The sequence below is a fragment of the Octopus bimaculoides genome, chromosome 3, assembly GCF_046866305.1.
Source record: "Octopus bimaculoides isolate indiv1 chromosome 3, ASM4686630v1, whole genome shotgun sequence".
NCBI lineage: Eukaryota > Metazoa > Mollusca > Cephalopoda > Octopoda > Octopodidae > Octopus > Octopus bimaculoides.
The window spans coordinates 34,762,827-34,790,650 of record NC_142930.1 but is presented as its reverse complement, the minus strand read 5'-3'; the positions used below and the strand labels follow the sequence as shown (position 1 = coordinate 34,790,650).

At 37.3% G+C, this 27,824-nt stretch overlaps 1 protein-coding gene across 1 annotated transcript; it reads left to right on the top strand.

Annotated features, from left to right (window-relative positions):
- Positions 1–70: 70 nt before the first annotated feature.
- LOC106871528 (tyrosinase-like protein) lies at positions 71–27,824 on the top strand. Its single transcript, XM_014918026.3, has 4 exons — positions 71–253; positions 18,310–18,522; positions 21,444–21,553; positions 26,147–27,824. The coding sequence occupies exons 2-4, from the start codon at positions 18,313–18,315 to the stop codon at positions 26,838–26,840; spliced, it is 1,014 nt and encodes a 337-aa protein (XP_014773512.2). The 5' UTR covers positions 71–253; positions 18,310–18,312; the 3' UTR covers positions 26,841–27,824.

Below are 27,824 nucleotides of genomic sequence, written 5' to 3'. Positions count from 1 at the left end.
ATTATTATTATTATTATTATTATTATTATTATTACTACAGTATTTGCCGGATCTAAAAAATGATATCGACACCAGTCTCAGCTTGATCTCAGACAATTCTAATGTAACAGCCACCACTTTTCATTGTTCAGCAACATAGAGTATTCTTAGTCCTAAATCTCTGGAACATACAAGAAAATAATTTTGTATACATCACATATATATACATATATAGATAAATCTATCTATCTATATATATAACTTCAGAAATCAGGTATGTTCAAATAATTATCTTTTGATTTCAACACCTTCTAGAAAAGTTTTTTTTTTACTTTAACTGAAAGATTCAACGTGTACGTAAGTGTAGCTGTGTGCATATGTGTAGCTCTGTGTGTGTATGTGTGTGTGCGTGTGTGTAATATTTCTTTTAATCATTTGAGTCATTGAACCCTGAAGTATGACATTTCATTATATTGATCCCAGTACTCAATGTGGTATTAATTTTATCGATCTCTATCAATCGAAACGCTATGCCAATGTGTTTCAGTAGTATTCTGCCGACTCATCAATGATTAGGGGTCGTTTTAACTTCATTTTTCATGTTGTTATAGTTGTTATTGTTGTTACTGCTGCTACTGTTGTTGTTGATGTTGTTTTGTTGTTTACCCCCAGGTCAGACTTATCATCGATGTTATTCAAACTATCTGGAACTACAGTTTAAAATGTATCCTTCCCGTTTTAAGATGGTAGCAAATATTTCAAGAGCAATTTGCCTGTTATTTCTAACAGGTAGAGTTATCGCACCCGTTCGTTAACTTATATTTAGTTAACTAATTATATGATATGTGAGAGAAAAAGAGGGCGAGAGAGTTAAAATAGAACAACACATCTGTAAAACTAATACATTACAGTTTCATCCAAGTCGTCTAGTAGTTAAAATTCTGCGTTCAACGAATTCTGTATTACATTTTGAACGATACATTGATAAGTAACAAATTACAGGTATATGTATCTGTTTGTGTATTATGGATCATTTTGTTCCCTTCCTCATCGTTTTCGTTTTTTAGTGTCTATCTTAGCCGTTCGTCTGTCAGTTGCTGATGTAAAGACAAAATTCGTCTTCCATATTTCTGTTTCTATTTTTCAGCGTTTATGATGGTCATCCATCAACCAAAAGTAAGGTATTAAAGTAAAAGACAAAAGACTGTTTATCTTTTCCTTTGTACAACATTTACTCTTAAAACCAACCTTTACCAGGCTCTGTGCAGTTTTATTATCCAAAGTATGAGAATTATCTGTTGCGTATGAGTTATTGAACGATGTTTTTCTCCAAGAATCAACCATAATGTGAATTCAGGCAGTTTGATTCAAAAACTCGAAAAACTGAAGAATCTCCATGAAAAAGAACCAATTGGAATCGTTATAAATTACTTTTCTTCACATCGTACGAGCAACTGATTCTCTTTTGTGCAATCTATTAACTGATATTTGCTGATATAGATCATCACTACTTATTGTTTGTATATTTTTTAGTGTAGTGGTTTTGTTTCAGCTAATATATATTGGCATATCTCATGATTAATCCATAGGTACCTTCTTTCTCCTCTGTTTTTGCTTTACTATCAGGTCATCCCATAAGTTCTGTCCGATTTTACCTTTCTTTTTAAATTGAATGAAATTTGATAGTATTTTAGAATGTCTAATGGATTTTAAAATTATTTTCATGCATTTGTGTACATTTAAACTAATTAAATATTATTTTACAGAATAATAGAATTAAAATTTCTTTGATTAAAACCCTTTCTAACATGGAAGTATCCAAAGAGCATTTGAGGCACATAATGCTTTATGAGTACAAAAAAGGAAACTCTGCAGCCGAAGCAACTCGAAACATATACTCAGTTTATGGGAAATAATACTTGAATGAAAAAACTTGCAGAAGATGGTTTGCAAAATTCAGAAGATGAAGATCGAACAGAACGTCCAGTTGAGTTTGATGATAAGCTCCTTGAGGCATTACTTGAAGAAACTTCTGCATTATTAGTTGAAGAATTGGCAATAAAGCTTAGTTCAAACGACACAGCTGTTCATCGTCATCTTCAACAACTTGAAAAGGTTCCTAAACTTGGAAAATGGGTGCCTCATGAATTGTCCGAAAGCAACCGCAAATCCTGAGTTGACATCTGCTCTTCTCTCCATTCTCGCGAACTCATTTCGCCTTTTTTGGATAGACTTGTGACTGATGACGTAAAATGGATCTTCTATCGAAATGTTAAACGTCGTAAACAGTGGCTTGGTAAAAGGGAAAAAGCTCAACCACAACCGAGAAGGGAACTTAATGGGGAAAAGGTTATTCTCTCTATCTAGTGGGGTTGCAAAGGAGTAATTCACTTTGAACTGTTACCACCTAATGCAACAATCAATGATCAAGTCTACTGTCAGCAATTAGAGCGTTTGAACCAAGCTTTGAAGAAAAAAAATATCCGCTTTAATGAATCGAAAAGGAGTGATGTTTCATCAGGACAATGCGTGACCCCACACTGCTAAGATCACATCACAGAAGATCGAAGAGCTTGGTTGGGAAAAAATTCCTCATCCATCTTATTCTCCCGACCTTGCTCCTTCAGACTACCATTTGTTTCGTAGTTTACGGAATTATTTGCGGGTATAATTTTCGCAAGCCGGGTGGAGGTCGAAACTGACATTTCGGAGTTCTTCGGTTTGAAACTAAAAGTGTTTTACATTGATGGGATTAAAAAGCTTGTAAATAGATGAAAGAAAGTCATAGATAATCAGGGAAAGTACATTGATGATTAAATTTCATTTAAATATAACATTTGATCACTTGTTTTCTATATTCAAAATTCGGACAGAACTTATGGGATGACCTGATATATTGACACCAACTCGGCAAAGTGTGCGTTGTCCTAATACATTATGTATGTATGCTTATATATGTGTGTATTTATGTATGTATAAATGCATTTATGTTTGCGTGCATGCACGTAAGCATGTTGTGTGTGTGTGTGTGTGTGTGTGTGTGTGTGTGTGTGTGTGTGTGTGTGTGTGTGTGTGTGTGTGTGTGTATTTTTCTGCTTTTAATTTTTGAATCTCTCACCAATGGAGAAAGAAAATGTTTCCTGCCTTCCATTGAGATTTAAATATCATCTGGGCAATCATGCATATGTACTTTTACTTGGAGATTTAAGTTTTCTCTCTTTGCAGAATTCAAGTTAGTGACTTCAGAGTGGCATGGTTCTTTTGTTTAAGTCAAGCTGTATGTATGTATAACTATATCAGTTTATGTATATTTGTGTGCACACATGTATGCATGTATATATGTATGCACATACATATGAATGTGCTCGCGCACACGTGGTTTCGTGTATGAATGTCATTGCATTAGACGTGTTCCATGTGTGTATGAATTATTTCTTGGAGGCTTTATTTAAGTTTTTCCTTTGCAGAATTCAATCTGGTCACTAACAAAGTTTAAGTCAAGACAGTTCAGCGTGTGGATGCTTGAATTTGTTAGTGTGTGCATGTATGTTTATTTGGTCATGCGTTCGACCAAGAAACTTCAAATGGAGAATCCCAAGAATGTTTTGCAAATTTTTATTGTAATACTAATCTATAATATTTGAAGAATGTAATTCAGTCAACTTTGCTCTTTCTTGGATACCCTTGCATTCCACGCTTGTATACAAATCAGTTGTTACATAGCCCGGTAATATGATAATAGGTACAAATGAACATCTATTGCAAGGATATAAGAGCTGTTGGTTTGTCAATAGTCATCCACAGTTGTTCGCCTTTTTCCCAATTTTTGATGAGACATTTAACATCCGCCTAGCCGCTGATCGCTTCATCAGAGCATCATTTTTATACCCCGTAAAAAATATCTGATCTATTGTATTTACACCGAGTTTCTGCTTTTATTGGAACATTCCACCAGTGTTCTTTATTTTTATGTGTGTATACGTTCTGGTTCTGGCGTGTCTTTGGGATCAGACCATGATTTAGTGACGATGTCACATTTCATGAAAATAATATCTTGCGGATATTTTTGGACAGCTACTAATGATATTAGGAATATCTTCCATAATCGACATTTTCTATCACAACGTAGAAGTCTAGATGCATCCGGGTCTCTCTTGTTGATTATATATTTAGTAGATAACTACTGTTCGTGGATAGAAAATGCGTAGCCTTCTTGGCGAGATAAGATGTATTTATCGCACGTCCAGGAGAAATTATTATTCCTGTTACTAATGTTGATATTCTTTAGTTTGCGGGATATGTATCTATCTTTTATCTTTTATCATTTATCTTTTACTTGTTTCAGTCATTAAACTGCGGTCATGCTGGGACAACCCAGGACTTATTTGTTCTAAGCTTGGTATATGTTCTATCGGACACCTTTTGCCGAACCGCTGTTTACCGGGACGTAAGCACACCAGCTTTGGTTGTCAAGCAGTGTTAGGGGATAAACAAACGCGCACACACACACACACACATACACACACACACACACATACATACATATATAAATACATATATATAATATAGTTCTATATTTAAGAGATGAGGAATTATGCACATTATTTACATTATTTACATTTGACGGATATTTGTCCTCATCTTGTTTGTTGTTAACACAACGTTTCGGCTGATATACTCTCCAGCCTTCATCGGGTGTCTTGGGGGTTCTCATTCCTAAGGTATTTTTTGATGTTATTATTATTATTATTATTATTATTATTATTATTATTATTATTATTATTATTATTATTATTATTCAGGTCACTGCCTGGAATCGAACTCGGAATCTTGGGGTTAAGAGCGCAGGCTACTAACCCCAAGATTCCGAGTTCGATTCCATGCAGTGACCTGAACAATAATAATAATAATAATAATAATAATAATAATAATAATAATAATAATAATAATAATAATAATAAATAATAATAACATCAAAAAATACCTTAGGAATGAGAACCCCCAAGACACCTGATGAAGGCTGGAGAGTATATCAGCCAAAACGTTGTGTTAACAACAAACAAGATGAGGACAAATATCCATCAAATGTAAATAATGTAAATAATGTGTTCTTTCCTTTCCTGAGCGTCCAGTAACACAATATCTGTATCACGTTCTCGCGTTGTTGTTTTTTATTGTTTTTTTTTGTCGTTTTTCTTTTTTGAACTCACTATATATATATATATATATATACATATATATATATATATATATATATATATATATATATATATATATATACACGACAGGCTTCCTTCAGTTTCCATCTACCAAATCCACTCGCATTCGTCGACCCGAGGCTATAGTGGAAGAAAATTGCCCAAGGTGCCGCACATTGGGACTGAACCCGGAACCATGTGGTTGGGAAGCAAACTTTTTGTCACAGTCTCACCTGAGCTTATGCATAACTTTCAGCTGATATGATGTGTATTTCTCCTCCAAGTCGCTATTTAAATAGGTCAAACCAACCAATCTTAGCTCATTTAGATAGAACAGCATACTCAGGATACTATTTCATTCATACATACCTATTTACCTAAATACAGGGTGTCCCAAAAGTCACCGATGGTTTCAATTTTTAATAACTTCCTGAACGTTATAAATAAATGCATGAAATTTTGATACAATATAAAGGACATACTGGAAATTAATATGCATAAGTCAAATTGTGCAACACCACTACATCACATATGAAAAATGACATCGCTTAAACGGCAGCCATTTTCGACTTCACATGCCCGTGCTCTTTCCAAACCTTGCACCATAATACCCTCAAGAGTTTCAGACCCCACTTCTCTGATTTATCTATTAATGTTCTTCAGTTGCTCCAGAGTCTCCGGTTTTTTTACGTAGATCCTCTCTTTCAGGTATCCCCCACAAGAAAAAATACGGGTTAGTCAAGTCTGGGGAACGTGAAGGCCATTCAAAGTAGACCTCACACATGGTTCCAGCAAGATGAGGCAACTGCTCATACCGCAAGAAAAACAATGCAGTTGCTACGGTAGTGCTTTGGAGAGAGAATAATCTCCCGCTACGGCAATGTTAACTGGCCTTCACGTTCCCCAGACTTGACTAGCCAGGATTTTTTCTTGTAGGGAAACCTGAAAGAAAGGGTTTACGTCAGCAATTCGGAGTCCCTTGTGCAACTGAAGGAGAACATCAATAGAGAAATCAGAGAAGTGGGGTCTGAAACTCTTGAGGGTGTTATGGTGCAAGGTTTGGAAAGAGCACGGGCGTGCGAATCCGAAAATGGCTACCATTTAAGCGATGTTATTTTTCATATGTGACGTAGTGGTGTTGCAAAATTTGACTTGTGCATATTAATTTCCATTATGTCCTTTATATTTTAGAAAACTTATTTCTGTCTCTTCTCTCATGCACGTCTATCTTAAGCGTTCATAATAACTTTTCTATCGTCTTGGCTTAGCAACCCTCACTGTTTGTTTTACTGTCTTGTTCTCACTGTCTTGTTCTTGTTAACACTTTCACCCTCCGCAAAAGATTCCAAATTTTATTTAATTTGCTTTGCGGGAAGGACTGTTCCAACAAAGTCGCGTATTGTCCTTGCCTTCGAAACGCGAAGTAGATGGAACAAGGACAACTGACGAAGGGTTATACTCTTTATGGTGCATGTCTCGTTTCTCTGTTTGTTTGTTTTGGGATGAACCTGAAACCGTGCGGTTGGGAAGCAAGCTTTTTACCACTCAGACAGATGGTTTAAATAATAGATATTATGTAAGATGTGATATTGTATGAGTTAATATTACCTAAGGGGTGACATTGTTTAAGGTCTGACACAAGATGTGACGTTTTGTAAGATATAACAGTATATAAGATGTGACGTTACGTGGCATAAAGGTAGCATTGTGCCTTTTACAGAAACTATTGCATTGCTTCATTAGTGTTATTGCGTATGAGGCAGTATGATGTAAAGGTCGCATTTCGTAAGGAGTGACATTAAATAAGAGTGACATTGCAAAACGGAGATATTGCGAAACGGGTGAAAATATGTGTGGATGGCATTACGTAGGTGTGGAAATTTCTCAAAAAGTTTTTTATATAAGGATTCGTTAGGGAGGTTTATATTTGATTACTCTTTTACTCTTTTTACTCTTTTACTTGTTTCAGTCATTTGACTGCGGCCATGCTGGAGCACCGCCTTTAGTCGAGCAAATCGACCCCAGGACTTATTCTTTGGAAGCCTAGTACTTATTCAAACGGTCTCTTTTGCCGAACCGCTAAGTTACGGGGACGTAAACACACCAGCATCGGTTATCAAGCGATGGTGGGGGACAAACACAGACACACAAACACACACACACATGTATATATATATACATATATATACGACGGGCTGTTTTCAGTGTCCGTCTACCAAATCCACTCACAAGGCTTTGGTCGGCCCGAGGCTATAGTAGAAGACACTTGCCCAAGGTGCCACGCAGTGGGACTGAACCCAGAACCATGTGGTTGGTAAGCAAGCTACTTACCACACAGCCACTCCTGCACCTATATTGGTCATTTATTTCATTAGAAGTGATTAAATCCAGAGCAAGGAATGTTTAGGTTGAGTATAGAGAAGAATCTAGGATATTTTGAGGGACGGCGTTATATATGATGAGGCTGAACGTTGTTGTTGTTTAGCGCCAGATCAATGTTATTATCAAAAATGTTCAAGTCGTGACCACCTTGTCTTTCTTTTCAGATATAGTGTATCTATGTGGAGGCGCAATGGCCCAGTGGTTAAGGCAGCGGACTCGCGGTCATAGGATCGTGGTTTCGATTCCCAGACTGGGCGTTGTGAGTGTTTATTGAGCGAAAACACCTAAAGCTCCACGAGGCTCCGGCAGGGGATGGTGGTGAACCCTGCTGTACTCTTCCACCACAACTTTCTCTCACTCTTTCTTCCTGTTTGTGTTGTACCTGTATTTCAAAGGGTCAGCCTTGTCACACTGTGTCACGCTGAATATCCCCGAGAACTACGTTAAAGGTACACGTGTCCGTGGAGTGCTCAGCCACTTGCACGTTAATTTCACGAGCAGGCTGTTCTGTTGATCGGATCGACTGGAACCCTCGACGTCGTAAGCGACGGAGTGCCAACAAGACAAGTGTATCTAAAACTGCATTGTTCAAAACTTCCAAAAGTGTAAGATGCCACAGTAATGGTAATATTTAACAAAAAGTCATTAAAAGCAATGCTTTTTAAAACTTACTCTTGACCAAACTTTATTCCCTGTGGATTATGCCAAAATTTAATTCTTAGATTCGAAACTTTTTCATAACATTCTTCTCAACTCTGAACCCAACATTAGCAAACGTTAACGGACGTAACTAAATACTGGAAATGCATTTAATTCGGCATTCTTCCAGTCTACCCCTTTGGTAAGTTAAGTCATGTTGACTCTAAGAAATATATAGCATAAAATCTTTGGGGTACGTGTGTGTGTTTGAGTACGTGTTAGTGTACTTATGTCTATTTGTATATATGTAAGTGTATGAGTGTGTATGTTGTGTTGTTTGTGGTGTGAAATGCTGGACATAAATGAGAATTTTGTCATCTTTTTCATTTCGAGTTTTAAAAAACCTACCGAAATCAATTTCATAGTAAAATCAACGATGCATTGGTATCGAATCGATCGATTGTGTCTTCCACAAACTTGTAATCGTGCTGCAATCATTATTTTGAAACTGACTTGACAGTGAACTGACAGAATCGTTAGCGCGTCGGACAAAATGCTTAGCGAAATTTTTTCCGGTTGTTTACGTTCTGAGTTTCAAATTCCGCCGAGGTCAACTTTGTTTTTTATCCTTTCATTATCACTAATAAAATAAAGTACCAGTCAAGTATTGGTGTCCATGTAATCAACTTGCCCCCTCCCCTCAAAACTATTGACCTTGTGCTGAAATTAAAAAGAACTATTTCGAAACTGACTGTAGTAGAATCGTTAGCGTATCGTGCAAACTGTATTTCATTCAGGTCCTTTACGTTAATTAATGTTGAGTTCGATACTGAGAAATATGAAAAATTAGAAAAGTTTCGAATCTGAAGAATTGATTACAAGCATAATCGAAAAGAAAGAGAGACTGGGCAAGAGTTTTAAGTACATATAAAACTATAAAACTCTAATTCCTATACATTATTGTCAAAAATTACCGTTATTGTGGCATTCTACTACCTTGGAAGCATTGAATAATGCGGTCCTGAATACACTATATCTAAAAAGAAAGATAGAGTGGTCCCGACCAGAACGCTTTTGATAAGAGAACTGATCTGGGGCGGCGAAGCAACAACAGCAACGACATTTTCACTACCGTCAGACTCTCCTGATTCAATTCTATATTCATCCTTAAGCAGTCCTTACCCTGAATCACATCAGTTCTGATTCAGCTATATCGAAACAACATTGTCCCGTATATCCCACCTTTTTTTTTTTTTTTTTATCAGCGGGATTGATTTGTGGAAGTTGTTGCTGCTATTTCTAACAGGTCGAGTGACTTCGTGTGTGTGTGTGTGTGTGTGTGTGTGTGTGTGTGTGCGTGTGCGCGTGCGTCTGTGTGTTTGAGTATGTATTAGTGTTTATGCGTTTGTGCATGTTCTAGGGAGTGTTAGTTTGTGTGTTTGTACTCTGTGTATGAATGCGTTTGTGAAAGAAAGTAGACAGATAAAGAGGGAGAGTAATTTGAGATGGAAAGAGAGAGAATAATTAAGTGAGCAATAACAAGCAGGTGTCATACTTGAAGTCCTTCTTTGCTAACAAGACAAGTCTACTTCCAATAATGTACACAACACTACAGATGTGTACATTTTACTGTCGGTCTTACAAAAAACAAAATGAAGCAACACTCGAACGGGACACCAAAGAAACAATAACAATGGAAACTATAGGAGAATCGGCAGAGTCGTTAGACTGTCGGAAAGAATATTTCGTGGCATTTTCTTTGATTCTCAACGTTCTGGGATCAAATCCGCCGATGTCAACTGTGTCTTTCATCTTTTTTGAGGTCGATAAAAATGTGCCAATCCTGGGTGATTAGAACTGCAGGAATGTCGAACTAGATACCTAATGGTATTTGGTTCAGCACTTTGTGTCTTGGATGCCTTTAGTAGAGTCCATTCTGTTGCAAGCACTCGGCCAGGTCTCCAGTTTGAAGATACCTTCTTCCATTCACACCTCCCGCTAGTCTTTATTATTTTGGTGTTCGATATAATCGTCTCCCATCAACATAACAACTCCTCAGTTTTCTACTTCTCATTCATAGTTGTGAAACATGGGTTTGATAGGTTTACACACGTCCTTAACAGAATGCTTCCAATAGCTTACTCGCTTTTATTCTCATTTTTTTTTTTTTTTTACCTTTCTCCAAGTTCTATCGTCTCATCGCCAAGACGATGAGAAGATGATGGAGCCTGGAGAAGTGGACAACAAGAATGAGATAGAGTTTGCAACCCTCTAGACGTCCCTGTTCTAAAGGAAAAGATCACTTGGTTTATCAGTACCCTACATCGTCCCTTACCTGATATTTCGCTCGCCTTTGCCTCTTCTTTGGCTATCCTTAGAGCTCCGACTAAAAGTGCTTCAGAAACATTAATAGCAGCAGCCATAATCTTCCCCTCCGGGGCCTGGTTGTATTGTTGTTGTGGTTGTAATTGTTGCCTCTGATAATGTCTACCACCCTCTTGTTTCTTACGCTTTCCCTCATCTTCTGAACTGAAAGCTCTCAAATGGCCTTTACTCCAACCTTTATGACCTGCACTACTAGTGTGACTGACCCCCATCTCTGCTGCTTCAGTGAACTGTAAATCTGAAATAATCTTATTGTTGCTGGTCACCTTCATACTTATATGTTGTACAAAGTTGACGAGAAAGCTAGGGTCATCCTTCGTGCTAATATTTCAATTCATAATGCTTGTATTCGTGAGATGCATCAACTGTGGAGTCAGCCTTCAGGAAGGTGTGTGGTATACTAGTGCTGTCTGTAACCGTATCAAAGATCATTCTTGCTGCTAGCACGTCGGTTGCAATGCTTTTAGTAATCGCCTCTTTCGATGTTTCTGGAGATGTACCTGGAGGTACACAAGCAACAGCAGCTTCAGTGGCCTGCAGTTACTGGGCTTTCTTTTCTTTTCTTTTTCTTTTGTTCTTTTTGTCTTGTGCTTTGTTTTTGTTTGGCGGGAGTTGTTCTTTTTATCTTACGTTTTGTTGTCGTTTTTGTTCTTTTTTTTTCCTGAACTTTTCTAACTCTTCTGAGCAGAAAGCCCTTAACTTATCCATACTATCACATGCGTAGCAGCTGGGTTTTCTGCCCTGAATATGATATTTTTCTCTAGGTAACCATCAGAGGACACAACTCCGGGGCCTCTTGTGACGTCATGAAGACTTACCTGTCCTCAGAGACATATCACTCTACTACATATCATCAAAAGTCAAGTCGTTGATAATAACCTGTTCTAATTGTGCAGGAGTCAACGTTGTGACCGATGACTTTAACATCGGCGACGAAGTTGTTTTGTTGTGACACTAGTCTCTGGACAGGTGTGTGCCACTAACTGAGCATCTCTCTTCACCCCTTCACTTTTTTAAAAACAGCACCCAGTATGATATATAACCCCGCCCATCAACTGATACAGAAAATCTCGCTCCACATATCCTCAAGTACTACCGTCAACTGTTCTTTGAAATGTGCAGAGAATGTTCCTGTGGCTTTAGCAATACACAGTTAAGTTACTTTCTTTTTTGCGCTTATGTGACAGTTTCAGGAGTGGAGGCGCAATGGCCCAGTGGTTAGGGCAGCGGACTCGCGGTCATAGGATCGTGGTTTCGATTCCCAGAACGGGCGTTGGGAGTGTTTATTGAGCGAAAACACCTAAAAGCTCCATGAGGCTCCGGCAGGGGATGCTGGCGAAACCCTGCTGTACTCTTTCACCACAACTTTCTCTCACTCTTACTTCCTGTTTCTGTTGTGCCTGTATTTCAAAGGGCCAGCCTTGTCACACTGTGTCACGCTGAATATCCCCGAGAGTAAGGGTACACGTGTCTGTGGATTGCTCAACCACTTACACGTTAATTTCACGAGCAGGCTGTTCCGTTGTTCGGATCAACTGGAACCCTCGACGTCGTAAGCGACGGAGTGCCAACAACAACGACAGTTTCAGGTAGAAAGACAGCTGGTTTTCACACATAATGCAACCGTGCAGTCTTTCTTTCTTCTAAATGTTTCCTGTTTGTCTGTTGCAAATAATGTTTTAAAAACCAAAAATGGTTCTTCGCTCAAATTTCTATCATTACTTCCCGTTAAGAAAGCTTTTGTGCATGTGCATGTGTGTGCGTGCGTGCGTGCGTGCGTGCGTTCGACGCTCTAATAATTCTGCCAGTACACCACCTTTGTAACTGCTTCTAATACAGACACAAGGCCTGGATTTTAGTCGAGGAGTGAAGCAGACCTAGCTGAGGAATGTTCAAGAACAAAGGATGTGAAACTCCGAGTAACTAAACTCAGAGTTTGTTAATTATTTCAAGTTTTTTATAATGGTGATTTCTTGATTTACCGATAATTTTTTGTATTAACAATAAAGAAGAAGAAGAAGAAGAAGAAGAAGAAGAAGAAGAAGAAGAAGAAGAAGAAGAAGAAGTGCAACATCAACAACGGAAATCGAATTTCATGTTTTCAATGTGAATAACTACGATAACCGCTACATCAAATCAGCATTACGACTTCAACCGTCCAAATTAGAAGCTTTAACCTAACAAGCTACAGTTAATTAGTGTGTGGCATGTCGGCGGTGAACTCAGTCCACGCAGTTTCAAAGTATGATAATATAAATATCTAATATAGAAAAAGATAGTGAAAAGTTTTTACATCACCTACAGGAATCGAAACTCCTATCTACTATAAACTGTATATCCGTATTAATATGATAGATAGATTTACATATGTGTGCGCGCGCGTGTGTGTGTGTGTGTGTGTGTGTGTGTGTGTGCGTGCGTGTGCGTGTGTGTAATAATAATAATAATAATAATAATAACAATAATAAATGCCAAAATGAATTACTGTGAGTCAGTGTGTCACATTTTGACTACCTCTCTCACTATTCAATGACTCTTCTACTATTCCTCGTGATGGAGGAAAGTAATAGTAGGCATAGAGGCGGAGGCGACGGTAATGATGGTATGGGTGGGAGTAGCCGAGGCAGTCAGGGATGACGGTGATAATAAGCGATGTGAAAGACAGTGGTGATGGTGATGGAGGGGAAGGCGGCGAAGTCAAAGGTTTTGATGGTGGTGGCGTCAGAAGTTTGAATGGTGTGTGTATGGCAGTTGTGGTAGTGATGGTGGTGGTACTGGAGATGATGATGGTTGACAACAATCAACAAAGAGAGAGAGAGAAAGAAGGAGGTTACACAGGAAAAGAAAATTGTACTGACCCTTGAATGGGAAGACAAAAAATGCTTATTATGCGGCATTGCAATAAGTTCCAAGTCGACAAATTATATCATTGTTTAGGTGAAAATTGTTCATTGTTTGAAAAATATTGGTCAAGTTTAATAAAATTTAATATGTACTCAATGCATGAAGTGTCATTGTTGGGCCCAAGGCCCAATGAAGAGCCTTCCACAGGAGCTAGCTTAAAAGCTGCCCGATAGGGCCGCTGGCTATGTGGTAAGTAGCTTACCAACTACATGGTTCTGGGTTCTGTCCCACTGCGTGGTACCTTGGGCAAGTGTCTTCTATTATAGCCTTGGGCCGACCAAATCCTTGTAGGCGGAAACTGAAAGAAGCCCGTTGTATGTGTGTGTGTGTGTGTGTGTGTGTGTGTGTGTGTGTGTGTGTGTGTGTGTGTGTGTGTGTCTTTCTGTCTGCCTGCTTGCCCCCCCCCCAAAAAAAAAACATCGCTTGACCATTGATGCTGGTGTGTTTACGTTCCCGTAACTTAGCGGTTCGGCAAAAGAGGTCGATAGAATAAGTACTACGCTTACGAAGAATAAGTCCTGGGGTCGATTTGCGCACACACACACATATATATACCCACACCAACCCACATATATATATATGTGTGTGTTTAAATAAAATATGCCCCGATCTCCTCCCCAAAAGTAAAAACAAAAATGTTCAGTGTACCAAAGTAAATATTTCAATATGCTGAAATTGCATATCCTGTTGTGCAACAACAAGTAGTAGTAGTAGTAGTAGCAGCAGCAGCAGCAGCAGCAGTAGTAGTAGTAGTAGTAGTAGTAGTAGTAGTAGTAGTAGTAGTAGTACTTATTGCTTTAGTCGTATCTCTTGAATTGTGAGTGTCTGTTATTTGTTTAACGTTGTTTGGTTTATAATTACGGTATACATATATTTGTAGGTACACATGTACCTGAGAATCGGTTACCAACTCATCAAGTTTCTTCCTTTTTATGTATCTATGGCATATATTTTTGCCTCTATCTGAAATATTTGACCCTTATCATCATATTCAGCTCATCATCATTATCATCATCATCAATAATATCAATATCCTTTTCAGCCACTTTCAGCCATTCAGCGACTATTTTGTTTTGGTATTTGATTGTCTAGAGTTAAATATTTGTACTGAGCTGCTAAGTGTGTAGATACACTTGATTGTTCAAAGGTACAATGCTCTGTAGATTGCTGATTAACAAAAAAAACGGGATGGGTTTGCCATACAGATTGATTCTGTGCGAAATAATTTCGTTTCACTAACTCTTGATACAGACGTTTTTTGTTGAAAATCTGTCGTTAATAAAATGCTACAAAATATTCCAAGGCTATTTTTGTCTTTTTCTCCCTATTTTTTACTCTGCAAAAGATATCGATTTAATGTTCACTGAGTAGGAAAAAAAACACATTTAAAGAGAACAGGAAGGGATATTGTAAGAGTCATGCCTTTCCCAATGAAATTTGAGATGCAGATAAAGCCAACCTTCTATAACAAAGACTTGAAACTGTATTTTGTCCTCTTGTTCTACATAACTTGTCCTTCCCAGGTTTTACATAAATACTCTTCTCCAGATGGATCAAAGTGATTGCTAGATCTATCGGAAATAACAGCCAAATCTCTCTCAGGTCACAGAATTGTCTTCAAAAGTTGAAAACGCTTAAAAACATCATGGAGAAGTTTTAGTCTAAAATACATTAAGCACATAAATCTGATGGATCGTGGCTGACTTGGGCTAAACAACAACAAAGTATCAGATTCGTGAGAAGGAAAGAAATTATTACATGGCCTTCATGATGTTTTCAAAGTCATTAGTGAAATGTGTGAATTCAAAATGCTACGTTGGTCATGTATCCAACTAACCGAGACTTGACTTTCTACAAACCAACTTTTGTCACGTTATATTGTCGCTTTTAAAGCATTTACGTCTTTATGGCATCGATGGAATATCTCGGGTAATTTGGTGACATTCTTGCACATATATAAATTTTAATACACATTCACACATACACACAGACGCACACAACACACACACACGTCTATTTACACACCGTGTGCATAAGCGTATGTGTGTGTGTGTGTGTGTGTGTGTGTGTGTGTGTGTGTGTGTGCGTCTGTGTGTGCGTCTGTGTGTGTGTGTGTGTATGTATGTGTTGAGAAAACAGTCAGAATTTTGGGAAAAAATCTTTTTGTTTCTTTATTATTAACGCTTTCGTTTCTTTCTCGAACTTGTCAAATGAACTTTTTGTGAATGTACAAACAGCTTGTTCATTTATGTAAAACATGTTTTTTTGAGGTTTTGTGGGGTTTTTGGGGGGGAGGGTCCATGACAATGAAGATGGATAGATAGAAATATAGGTAGGTAGATAGATAGATAGACAGATAGATAGATAGATAGATAGATAGATAGATAGATAGATAGATAGATAGATAGATAGATAGGTAGGTAGAGAGAGAGAGAAAGAGAGAAGGGGTATCCCACTTCCTATTCACTATTCATTTAGTCCTTTACCATTGAATTGGAATGGGTTTAAGGATGGTGACCTCTTTAAAAAAGAACGGGTGCGGTTTGGTCATCACTGAATGTCATTTTGCTTTCTTTTTCTTTTCCCCTTTTCCTTCTTTATCCCTCTTTCTTTCTTTTTCTCCTCTTTGAGTTATATTTAGAATACAAAATGTACTGTCTCCCCTTCCAAACATACAATTTTGGAGGGAATTTTTTGATGAAATGTAGTTCTGCATGAAAAAACATTAGTGTAATATTTGCAACTTAACAATTTAAAAATTAATAAATAAGTAAATAAAATAAAATGAAAAATATATATATACACATATATATACGTAAAGCTAGAACATCCCAATGCTACACATATATATCTGAACATTTGTAAAGATGACTCACATTTGGAATAAAAAATGCAAATTCTCCACTTTACTTTCAAACATTTAGGGGGGTATGTGTGTGTGCGTGTTTGTGTGTGTGTGTGTGTGTGTGTGTGTTTTGGGGAACATGTCCATATTTATACCGTCTAACTTCGATCACGCCTCTTTCAATTTCATGATTTTGCATTATGTGTCTTGCAAACAACTTGCACATGCAAGTGCTACCAGTCAAGAATTCCGCATACCGGAAGCCAGCAAGTGTATGGGGTCATCAGGAGAGAATGCGCGCCGTTTCGGGGCCTACCTCTCGACGGCATCAATGCGCACCGGCCCCCCTCACTGATATGAGGCCCCGCTTGCTAGATCAACTGATTATTAAACAAAGTTCAATAGTTCTCTAGCCATCGCTCATCGTCTCTTTTTAACCAAATCCAGTGGCTAGCCTTCTCCACTGTAGTTCGGATATCGGTAATGGTGGTATTTACCTTCCGATGAGTTAGGCCTAACGATAACAGCAGTCGTTTCACACTGTTTCCTACAAATCCTCTACATCCGACTTCGATTGGAACATTAGTATAACACTTACAAAATGTGCTGTCTCCGCTTTTCTTTCAAACATTCAATTCTGGAGAGAATTTTTTGATGAAATGTAGTTCCATGAATAAATAAATAAATAAACGAATGGTGAATAGGAAGGGGATACCCCTTCTTTCTCTCTTCCTCTACCTATCTGTCTATCTATCTATCTATCTATCTATCTATCTATCTATCTATCTATCTATCTGTCTATCTATCTATCTATCTATCTATCTATCTATCAGCTTATCTACCTACCTATATTTCTATCTATCTATCTCCATTGTCATGTAGCCTCAACCCCCTCCCCCCCCCAAAAAAAAAACAATGTTCTCTTCTAAACAAAACCCTCCGAAAACATGTTTTCTATAAATGAGCAAGTTGTTTGTACATTCACAAAAATTTTATTTGACAAGTTCGAGAAAGGAACGAAAGCAATAATAATAATGAAGAAATAAAAAGATTTTTTTTCAAAAATTCTGACGACTTTTTTCTCAATATTCAATTTCTGTGCCGCACACATAACACTATATATATATATATATATATATATATATATATATATATATATATATATATATATATATATATATATATATAAAAGATAATAAGAGTGAAAAAACTACAGAAGGCTTGTGTTACATGGTTAAAGTATATATTTAAATTATGTCAGAAAAATGTTATAAAATCTTTTTGGCATATAAACATTGTGAAAATAATGTTAATAAAATAAAGAATTTATCTTATATAATATACTGTGCATCTTTATTTGTCTCTGTTGCTACATCTGTACAAAAGAGTATAAGTCTCTAGCAGGACTGAAAAGCCACATCTGTGCTCCTCATGTTTAAGAGTACAATCAAGAGATGTCATTGCACGAAATCATTATATATAATGTGTGTGTGTGTGTGTGTGTGTGTGTGTGTGTGTGTATTTTTCTGCTTTTAATTTTGGATTGCTATGTGGTTTGGTAGCCGAGTTTGCTAGAAGAGCTCCCTGTGATAGCCACAAGATTTTATGAACTCATGTATTACACTACAACAATATATGTGTGTGTGAAAGAATATGTGTGTGTATGTATGTATGTATGTATGTATGTATGCATGTATGTGTGATTTATGTATTTGTTTTGCAAGGTTCTTGATGTGAGATCATGTGTTGAAACAGATATTGTTATATTTAGGAATGGTTATATTTTCCCAATTAACCACTCGCACTTTAAAACTGAAGTGAAAACCAACTATATAGTGTGTGTGTTTAATTGGCAAAATATGACCATCCCCAAGTATTACAATATATAAACAATAGATGCCATAGTGTAAGGCCTCAACCAACCAACCAATCATCTGTCTATGCCACACAGATACATTTTATTTTGTTATTGCACAGGTAATGAATGCTTTTGCACTGCTTGCGGTACTAGCGGTGATAGGATCAGTCCCACCAGCTGGTACACAAATTATTGATGAAGCCACTAACCAATGGATTCAGACATTATTAATACAGCCAAACAGATTAAAAATGAGGCGGGAAATTCGAGAAATGCCGAGAAAGAACCTCCATGATTTCTTCAGAGCCCTCAATATTATGAAGAACGATCGGGTAAGTGTTATTATTTGTATATGCTCACTTATATTGCACACACACACACACACACACACACACACACACACACACACACACATTTATACTTATATGTTTTGAGTACATGTGCATACATATACGGTCTTATATATTATACTATTATGCAAGGCGACGAGCTGGCAGAATGGTTTGCACGCCGGCAAACTGTTTAGTAGTATTTCGTCCGTCTTTACGTTCCGAGTTCAAATACTACCGAGGTCGTCTTTTATAAAAATAAATACCACATGAGCACTGGGGCCGACACAACTGATCAACTCCCCACCCACGAAATTGCTGGCCGTGTGCCAAAATTTGAAACTAATATATTATACTCTTACACACACACAGTTGGTAGGTTGGTTAGAGCGTCGGACAGACCACTTCGCAGTAATTGTTCCGGCAAAATTCGAATGCTGCCGAAGTCAACTTTACCGCTTATCCTTTTGAGGTCGATGAATATAATACCAGCGTTATAGTGGGATCAATTCTTCTCTCTCTCTCTCTTCCTCTCTAGCTTTTCTTTTTCCTGGTCCCACTAATATATACAATAATTTGCTTGTTCGTTTTCCCGTTATACTTTAGTTAATTAGAGAGGTGAAGTGGAGTGAGTAATAGGTGGAGCAAAATTGAAAGAGAGAAGAAAGAAGTGAGAAAGAAGTAGAGAAAGATGTATAATGAGGCCAAATGCGTCACGTGGTTAGTTGAAGGGAGAGGTGAAGAGCGAGAGAAAAAGTGTGAGAGAAAACAGGGAGAGCGAAGTGTTAACGACGTACTGTATCGTGAGGAGGGAAAGGTAAAAAGAAAGAGATATGTTTAGGATACAATATTTAGCAGAAGTTGATGTTCTGGTAGTGAAGTTAAAGAAAAGCAGATGGAGAGAAATGGGCAGGGGAGGAAGTTACATTAAGAGAGAGAGAGGGCGAGAGGGGGAGAGCGGGGAGGAAGAGGGGGGAGGGGAGGGGGAGGGGAGGGGAGGGGAGGGGGAGGGGAGGGAGGGGGAGAGAGGCAGGTAACATTTGTATTGTCAGAGTGGTGGTGGTGGTGGTGGCGGCGGTGGCGGCGGCGGCGGTGGTGGTGGCGGCGGCGGTGGCGGCGGCGGTGGCGGCGGCGGTGGCGGCGGCGGTGGCGCTGGCGGTGGCGCTGGCGGTGGCGCTGGCGGTGGCGCTGGCGGTGGCGCTGGCGGCGGAAATTATTTTACCTCAAATTATTTTATCTACTTCATATAACTAATTTTTTAAGCAACCAAGGGAAATAACCCATAGCACTGCACAATATATTTTAACACGCAAGGGAAATAACCCATTTCATTGTTTATGTTCGATTATTTTGAATATTCATTTTTTTGTGTGTCCTATTTTTTTAATTTTCGCAGACAGTATCACTTTTATACTTTATTTGACACGTGAGTAGAACTCATATCTGGAAACCTCATGACATACTTAGATTGTTGAAAAAAATCGATAATAGAGCCCTTCCAATGGATCCTTCTATCTACTTCATATTACTAATATTTTCTTTAAACAACCCAAGGGAAATAACCCATACCACCTGCAGATTTTAGCGAAGCGATCAATATTTGATTCTCACGGTCAGCCGACCCAATTCTGCATTTCACTACTCACAGTTTTGAACTGCTAAACATTATTACTGCACTTCCTTAAAGACTTCATTCATACATTTCTATACATACATACTTTTTTGAATGCCCATCACTCCGATAATTCTGCATTTTCACAGTTACACTTTTTCCATGGCAGTAGATAATTTCTTTATTCCACAACGTATTTGTAGTGGCTTCATGCAGGCATAGCGTGGATTCGATCATTGAATGCTAAATTTCACTTAACACTTCAACGGTGCTTTTCTCACGGTAAAACGATAGTTTTTCTGTGAATGACAGCAGTTATACATTTCCCAGATGCCTTCGCTAAACAAAATAATGTCTTCGCCTCTCACCAACCTCCGACAACCTCTCTCGCCAGCCTCCAACAATCTCTCCCTCCTCCAGCTGACAGTTTTTTTGTTTTGTTCTTTTTTTTTTGTACTTTTTGGTGACGGAAAATACACCTTTTGTGGCAGTTATAACGAAATTGCTTTCTTCTATCAGAGTGATAATGCGTTTCAATAGAACATCTTTAACCCCGAGAATTACTGGGTACACCAGCTAGTCTACTACATATGTGGAAAATCGGTGTGTTTGTTTGTGGCATTGTTAGCTAACTCCTCCTACATCGTTTATTGATTTTAATGAAACTTGACACGTGAGTAGAATTCATGGCTGGAAACCTCATGACATACTTAGATTGTTGAAAAATTCGATAATATGGCCCCTGGAAAGGATCTCTATAAATTCGCTTGAGAAAGTGAAGGCTTTATCTAGCAATTTCCTAGAAATAGATGCATAGAAATCTGCGATATCAAATGATGGGTCTTTATTCACTATGTCTGATGTAGTAGATATAACCAAGCTTGCAATGTTTTGATGATAGGTTATCTCAATTAATGTTGACTTGGGGTTAAATAACAACAACGACGACGGGGAGAGAAAGAGGAAGTGAACAGTGTTTCATCGATATCAGATAGTACCACACAATACAACATGGCACCACACGGTACCACATCTTTAAGACGGTAGCATATAATTTGAATCAGACTTGGCTACCGTTTTGATAGACGGCCATATGAACAAATGAAGGCTATTTCTGACTGTGTGCGTCGCACTTTGTCAATTGCAGTTGACTCGGTCAACACAACAACCACAAACAGCATCACACATCACTACACCACATCAAACTATACCACACCATGTTGGATGTAAACTTTCTTGTTCTATTTTTAGTTGTTGTCTGAAAAGAAATACAATTGTAGTTTTGATGTCGTTCTATTTCTATATCCTACAGTCCCTCAGGCCCAATAAATACGATGCTCTCTGTAATTTCCATGCAATTCTAAAGAATATCGCCCATGAAGGACCAGGTTTTCTCGGATGGCACCGAATATACTTAATTCTGTAAGTAACACATTTATTTTGAATCTTCTTTGATGTGAAGCTGATTGAATTTCTTGAAACAACGTCACATACAGACAAGTCCTAGTGGTAGCAATGTAATCTTAACACAGATCTATTATGGCCTATTTTCCATACACTATTCTTGCTAATTACAACACTAAAATATATCGACTCTCAACACCTGATGATAGATACGAGAACTGAGCCAGCTAAAGTGGAGTATCTTGGTAGTGCTATGATGCAGGCTCCTATATTGATTCAGCTGACTCCGCCTCTTGGAAGCAGCAATAAAATATTAGTTCTTGTCCCACGAAGTACAAACGCTTTGTATATTGATGGAATCGTGTGATGTTTATGCCTGTTACAAGGTAAACTAAAAAGCTATTAATGCGAATGAAACAGGCTATAGCAATGTGAGCCAGCTCGGGCCATCATCTGGTGATGATGTCTTCGATTATCGTAGATATTTTCAGGTATGGAATATAGTTAAATGAAACAACCTTACTATATAACTTCTATTATATTTAATTCACTACCGCATGTACGAATGACAAAATCATTCTGGGCAGAATTTGAACACGAAACAGACGAACGAATTTAAATACTGTTAGGAATTTACTCCTCTTCTCTCTCTCTCTCTCTCTCTCTCTCTCTCTCTCTCTCTCTCTCTCTCTCTCTCTCTCTCTCTCTCTCTCTCTCTCTCTCTCTCTTCTCTCTATCTCTCTCTCTCTCTCTCAGTTAAGAATTTAGGAAAAATGAGCCAAAAAAAAGTCATTAAAAATTAGCAAGGGCGATTGCTATAATGAAAAAGGAGTAAACGCGACCCTGCATGAGACAAACAGAAAGAAAAGGAGAGAAAAAATAAAATGCATTGTTGGGAAGAAAGATAAGTGTTACGCATTGATACGCCACTAACTACATTGATAGCTTATATCCCATATATATATATACTTGGAAATTGATGCGTGGCGTTTTCCGTGTTACTTGTCCTGTTTTCCATTTTTTCTCTCGTAGTTTGTGTATTTTACTATTTGTTTTCGTACTTCATGTTGTTTACACAATTGGTGATGTCCTATATCCATATATATATATATATATATATATATATATACATATATATATATATATATATATATATATATTTACAAATTAAAAGGGTAAAGGATTATCAATTTATTAATTAATAAATCAATTAACAATTAACAATTTTTACCAAGCCCATCGGTATGAAAGCACCATTATTGGTGGAGAACTTATTTAAAAGCTCATATATATTTATAAATATAATTAAGGGATCAGCAAATATTTGCTTCACCATATACCGAAGTTCAGAAATAGCAGCTAAAAAAGCTGAGAATCCCACAGATAGCATCACTTTAACAGACAGTCTGTTAAAGTCTGTCATACCGGCCATGATGAAATACCACAAGGTATAGAAAATACGTATTCGCCTTTATATATTTAATCCTTTATATTGAACACTCAATATTTCATCTATTCAATAAGACATATTCCATATATTCAATAAGACATTCAATACTTTATTTCATTGTACCATCCATTTTTATTTTATATTATATATTGTATATTATATTATATATTGTATATTCCATATTCTATATCCCACATTGGTTTTGTCGGAATGTAAATAAAACATAAAAAAAACAGACAGTGTTGGAACTCTTTTAAACAAAATAATATATTCCTCTCTACACAATCATACAAAACCCCTTTTTTTGTATTTATTTTTACTCGCATATATATATATATATGTGTGTGTGTGTGTGTGTGTGTGTGTGTGTGTGTGTGTGTGTGTGTGTGTGTGTGTGTGTGTGTGTGTGTGTGTGCTTATATATATATATATATATATATATATATATATATATATATATATATATATATACAGGGGTTGGACAAAATAATGGAAACACCTTAGAATTTCAAACAAATTTATTTTAATATGGGGTAGCACCGCCTTTAGCAGTAATTACGGCTTGAATTCTACGAGGTATGAACTCATACAAAGCTTGAATTGTTTCCAAAGGAATGTTTGTCCATTCTTCAGTTATGTAACGGTTAAAGATTATTTTGTATCGGTTGAAATTGTTTAGTAACGGCAAGTTGTAAGATGCGAAAGATGAACAATGCATGAAGTTTTAAGGAAATATTCATTTTTACCCGTTATATTATACAATACCTTACCTCGACGGGCAGGTAATAAAATCCGAGAGCATGCGAAAGAAAGTTAGATGTGGCAGAATTTTTCTTGTATAGTTTGTGTACACATTATCTTAACAGTAATCTACAGAAAGAGATAGAGCGTGCATGTGTGAGCTCGTGCGTGAGTGCAAGTATGTATGTATGTAAGAAAAAAGAGAGGTAGAAGCAATTACAAGCGTACATTCATAAAGAAATTTGATCTAAGGACGTTAGTGCAACGCAAAGAAAAACAGAAGAGAGGGGAAAATTAATAGGAAGAAATACGATTTCAAAAGTACAAGAGGAAAGAGGAAATTCAATTCAAATTTGGAGCGACAATTTCAAATAAGAATGATAATTTAAAACTCTTAAACATAAAAATCGTATGTATAACCTGTAATATAATCGATGAAAAGCCATTTAAAATAAAAAGAAAAACAACAATATAAAAACAAACATTATAAAAATGCTGTAAAACATTATGAAAAGGAATCGCACCAAATGCGATGGTTGAAGAAAATTAATAACTGAATATGAAGACATTTAACATATCCAAAGTAACAATGATAAAATTAATAACAATATGCGGTAGAAAGAAATGGTTATTTCGATGGAAGGAGCCTCGAAACAAGAAATTTTTGAAGAATCGGGCCTGGCTGTGCGGTACACATGGTTCCGGGTTCAGTTCCACTGCGCGGCAAGTGTCTACAATAGCCTGGGGCCGACCAAAGCCTTGTGAGTGGATTTAGTAGACGGAAATTGAAAGAAGCCCGTCGTATATATATCTATATCTATGTGTTTGTGTGTCTTTGTATCTGTGTTTATACCCCACCACTGGTTGACAACCGGTGTTGGTGTGTTTGCGTCCCTGTAACTTAGCGGTTTGGCATAAGAATTCGATAGAATAAGTACCAAGCTTAAAAAAATAAGTACTGATTTATTCGATTAAAAGTTCTTTAACGCGGTGCCCCAGTCTAATAACTGAAACAAGTAAAAGATTACATTCAATAATTCGGATTTTCGGTTTACGAGTTGTCCTGAAACAAGATAAACGACTTTTCACTTAAACATAAGTGGCATTTCATGGAATGGCAGTAGAGTCCATATCTGTATGGGATTGCTCTGAGACAACCCGTGATTCTTGAGGTAATTTTTCAGAGTAACACCCGCACGATTTTCACTAAGAAAAAAAAGACTCGGATTTTTTGCGTGGAATCAAATACCCTGACCTCCTAATATGCTGCAAATCCCTTATTTTGGTTCGGAAAGGTGGGGGGCGAAGAGGGAACCTCCCATCTCCCAGGTCCTGGAGTCATTGGAAACTTTTTTTTTCGTTAAATGAATTCCTGTGACATCCTAATATGCTACAAAACCCTTTGGGGGGGGGGGGTCCGAAAAATGGAGTGGGGTGAAGTGGAAGCCTCGGAAATTTCACCCACTCCCACTCCCATTGATCTTTTCAGGGTTGGGGTTAGGGAAATCTGTCCCAGATTCATTGAAATTTTATTTTTCCTTAATGGGGGTAGGATGGGTAAAATTTCCGAGGATGTCACATGAATTCATTCAACGAATAAAAAAAAAATTCCAATGAATCCGGGACCGGAGGCTTCCCCCACTTTCCCGAACCAAAATAAGGGATTTGCAGCATATTAGGAGGTCAGGGTATCTGATTCCACGCAAAAAATCCGAGTTCATTTTTTTTCTTAGTGAAAATCGTGCGGGTGTTACTCTGAAAAATTACCTTTTTTGAAAAAGGCTCAACTATCTTCCTTCTTAATACAGGATTATTCTTTTACCTAAAACCTTACCTCTATATGCTACTCCTTTGTTCAAACAGCATTCATTAAAAGGGTATATTCTAGGATCTTTACAATTACATTTAGAATTAAGATCTGGTATACGCGATTGAGGCAATATTAAATTAAAATAGTCATTTATATATATCATACTTAATGTATATACACCGTTCATAGGCCAGTATTTATAGACGGTATTTATTCAGCCAGGCGGCTATTCGCAACACGAATGTGTATTGTTGATATTGTGAAAATTAATACCCAGTTGTGAACTTTATATTACTATGTAATGGAGTTGAATCTAAACACAATCTTTACATTTTTCTAGTTTTTACTCACCATCTTATTAGACAGGGATAAGTGATCTCTGATGAGTCTTTATAAAGCTGAAACTAGTGATTTCACTTCTCATTCCTGGTTATCGATTTCCTGCGGCCTAAACAGTGGGCCTAATTCCACAGTGAGACTAAATATATGCCACATTAAACTTACGATATGTAATTCTGCATATAGTTGTGTATTAACAACCCACGTATTATTGGTTCTTTACTAACACAACAATCGGTTAAATTTTCTCTTTTTCTTTGTTTCTCTCTAGGCTAGAAAACGCACTAAACCAAATAATTCCTGGTATTAACATTCCATACTGGAATAATACTCTTGATAACAGTTTGTTTGACCCGACACAATCTTCAATATTTTCAGACCATTTTATTGGAAATGGTCGTGGACTGGTCACTGGTGGTCCTTTTGCAGGATGGTTTACACCGCATGGACCCTTACATCGCAATATTGGACGTGTAAACCGGCTGATGACAACCAGAGAAGAGGAAAACATTATGTTGCGTTTTTATTTAGAAGACATTACGTACCCACATGCTCCGAACTGGACAAATATTGAGAAAATGCACAACCATGTTCACACATGGGTCGGTGGACAAATGGGTAAAGTAGAATCAGCATGTTATGACCCGATGTTTTGGATACACCATGCATATATCGACTGCATTTGGGAGAAATTCCGTACCAAACAGCGAATGCACGATATTGACCCCAGTAGCGACTATCCTTTCTTTTCTTACGGCAAACAGACGCATGCTCCAAATTCGCAAATTGGATTTGGTTGGTTGCTAGTACGACATGCTGTGCATGAATACTTCTCACATAATTTCTACCAATGTGCACCAACACCTTCTTGCTCAAGATCTCAACCAAACTGCGGTTCTAGTTATCTGAAATGTGATCTAACACGTGATATTTGCGTCCCGCTAGTGAATCTACCGAACTTGTAGAAGGATGGCCAGTAAAAGACGAAGAGGAGGGAAATAATCAGGCAATGCATAAAATATTTTGACTTGTGTCATCTTTGTCATTTTCTTTATCTTTTTCATGGATTACCATCAGAAAATTTGATTGAACAAATTAGACTAGTTATAAATGCTATGTTAACTTTAATTGAAAACACACATATACATGCCATTAGATGTGTGTGTGTGTGTCATACACAGTATTTACACACATATATACAATGTATTGTTTGTGTAAAACACGGGGCTAAGTAATAAATCATTATTATTATGACTTGGCTTTCAGTTTTCAAGTGAAATAGTCGAGACCAAGAAAAGTAGAATTGTCTGTATTGACAAATTTAGTGCGATTGCTTTCACTGAAATATAGTTTGATGAAGACAATATAAATGCATATTAAATAGGCGTGCTTATACATGTTATAGTAAACCAGGAAATATGTCTGAAGCAAAGAGAAAAGGAAGAAGAGGAATTATAACTAACAATTCACTGACAGATTAGGTTTCATCATGGTGTGACGTAAACTTATTTGATTCATAAGAATATCATATGCATATATTCTGATAGCACTCGAAGAATCGGACGTGGTAATTTTTTTCATCTGTAAGAATGTCAGAAAAATATATTTCTCCTGATTGGAAATGCAAACAAATACATAATGAGTATGATTAATATTATCATAACACATATTAATTGAAACATTCCTCAAACAAATCATCAGGCTGGTAACTTCGCAAACATTGCATTGCAGTGGAAATTCGTTGACAGACCATGTAACACTTGCCGGCAAATAAGAAATGCGAGATCATTAAGTGGAATAAGATAGTTTGCAGGGGTGGGGGAACAGGAGAGAGCTGTTGTTTTAAACAGGGTCCTTCATCGGAGAGCGTTATTTTCAATCATATTTGTGAAGAGGGAATAAAATGAAATTTTGAGGCAATTCTTTTCAAGATCATTAGTGATATCACT

Excerpts from the sequence above, each read along its gene's own strand:
- LOC106871528 (XM_014918026.3), top strand. The coding sequence starts at position 18,313 with ATGAATGCTTTTGCACTGCTTGCGGTACTAGCGGTGATAGGATCAGTC. Across the intron at positions 18,523-21,443 it reads ATATTATGAAGAACGATCGG|TCCCTCAGGCCCAATAAATA; the intron begins GTAAGTGTTATT and ends TATATCCTACAG. Across the intron at positions 21,554-26,146 it reads CACCGAATATACTTAATTCT|GCTAGAAAACGCACTAAACC; the intron begins GTAAGTAACACA and ends GTTTCTCTCTAG.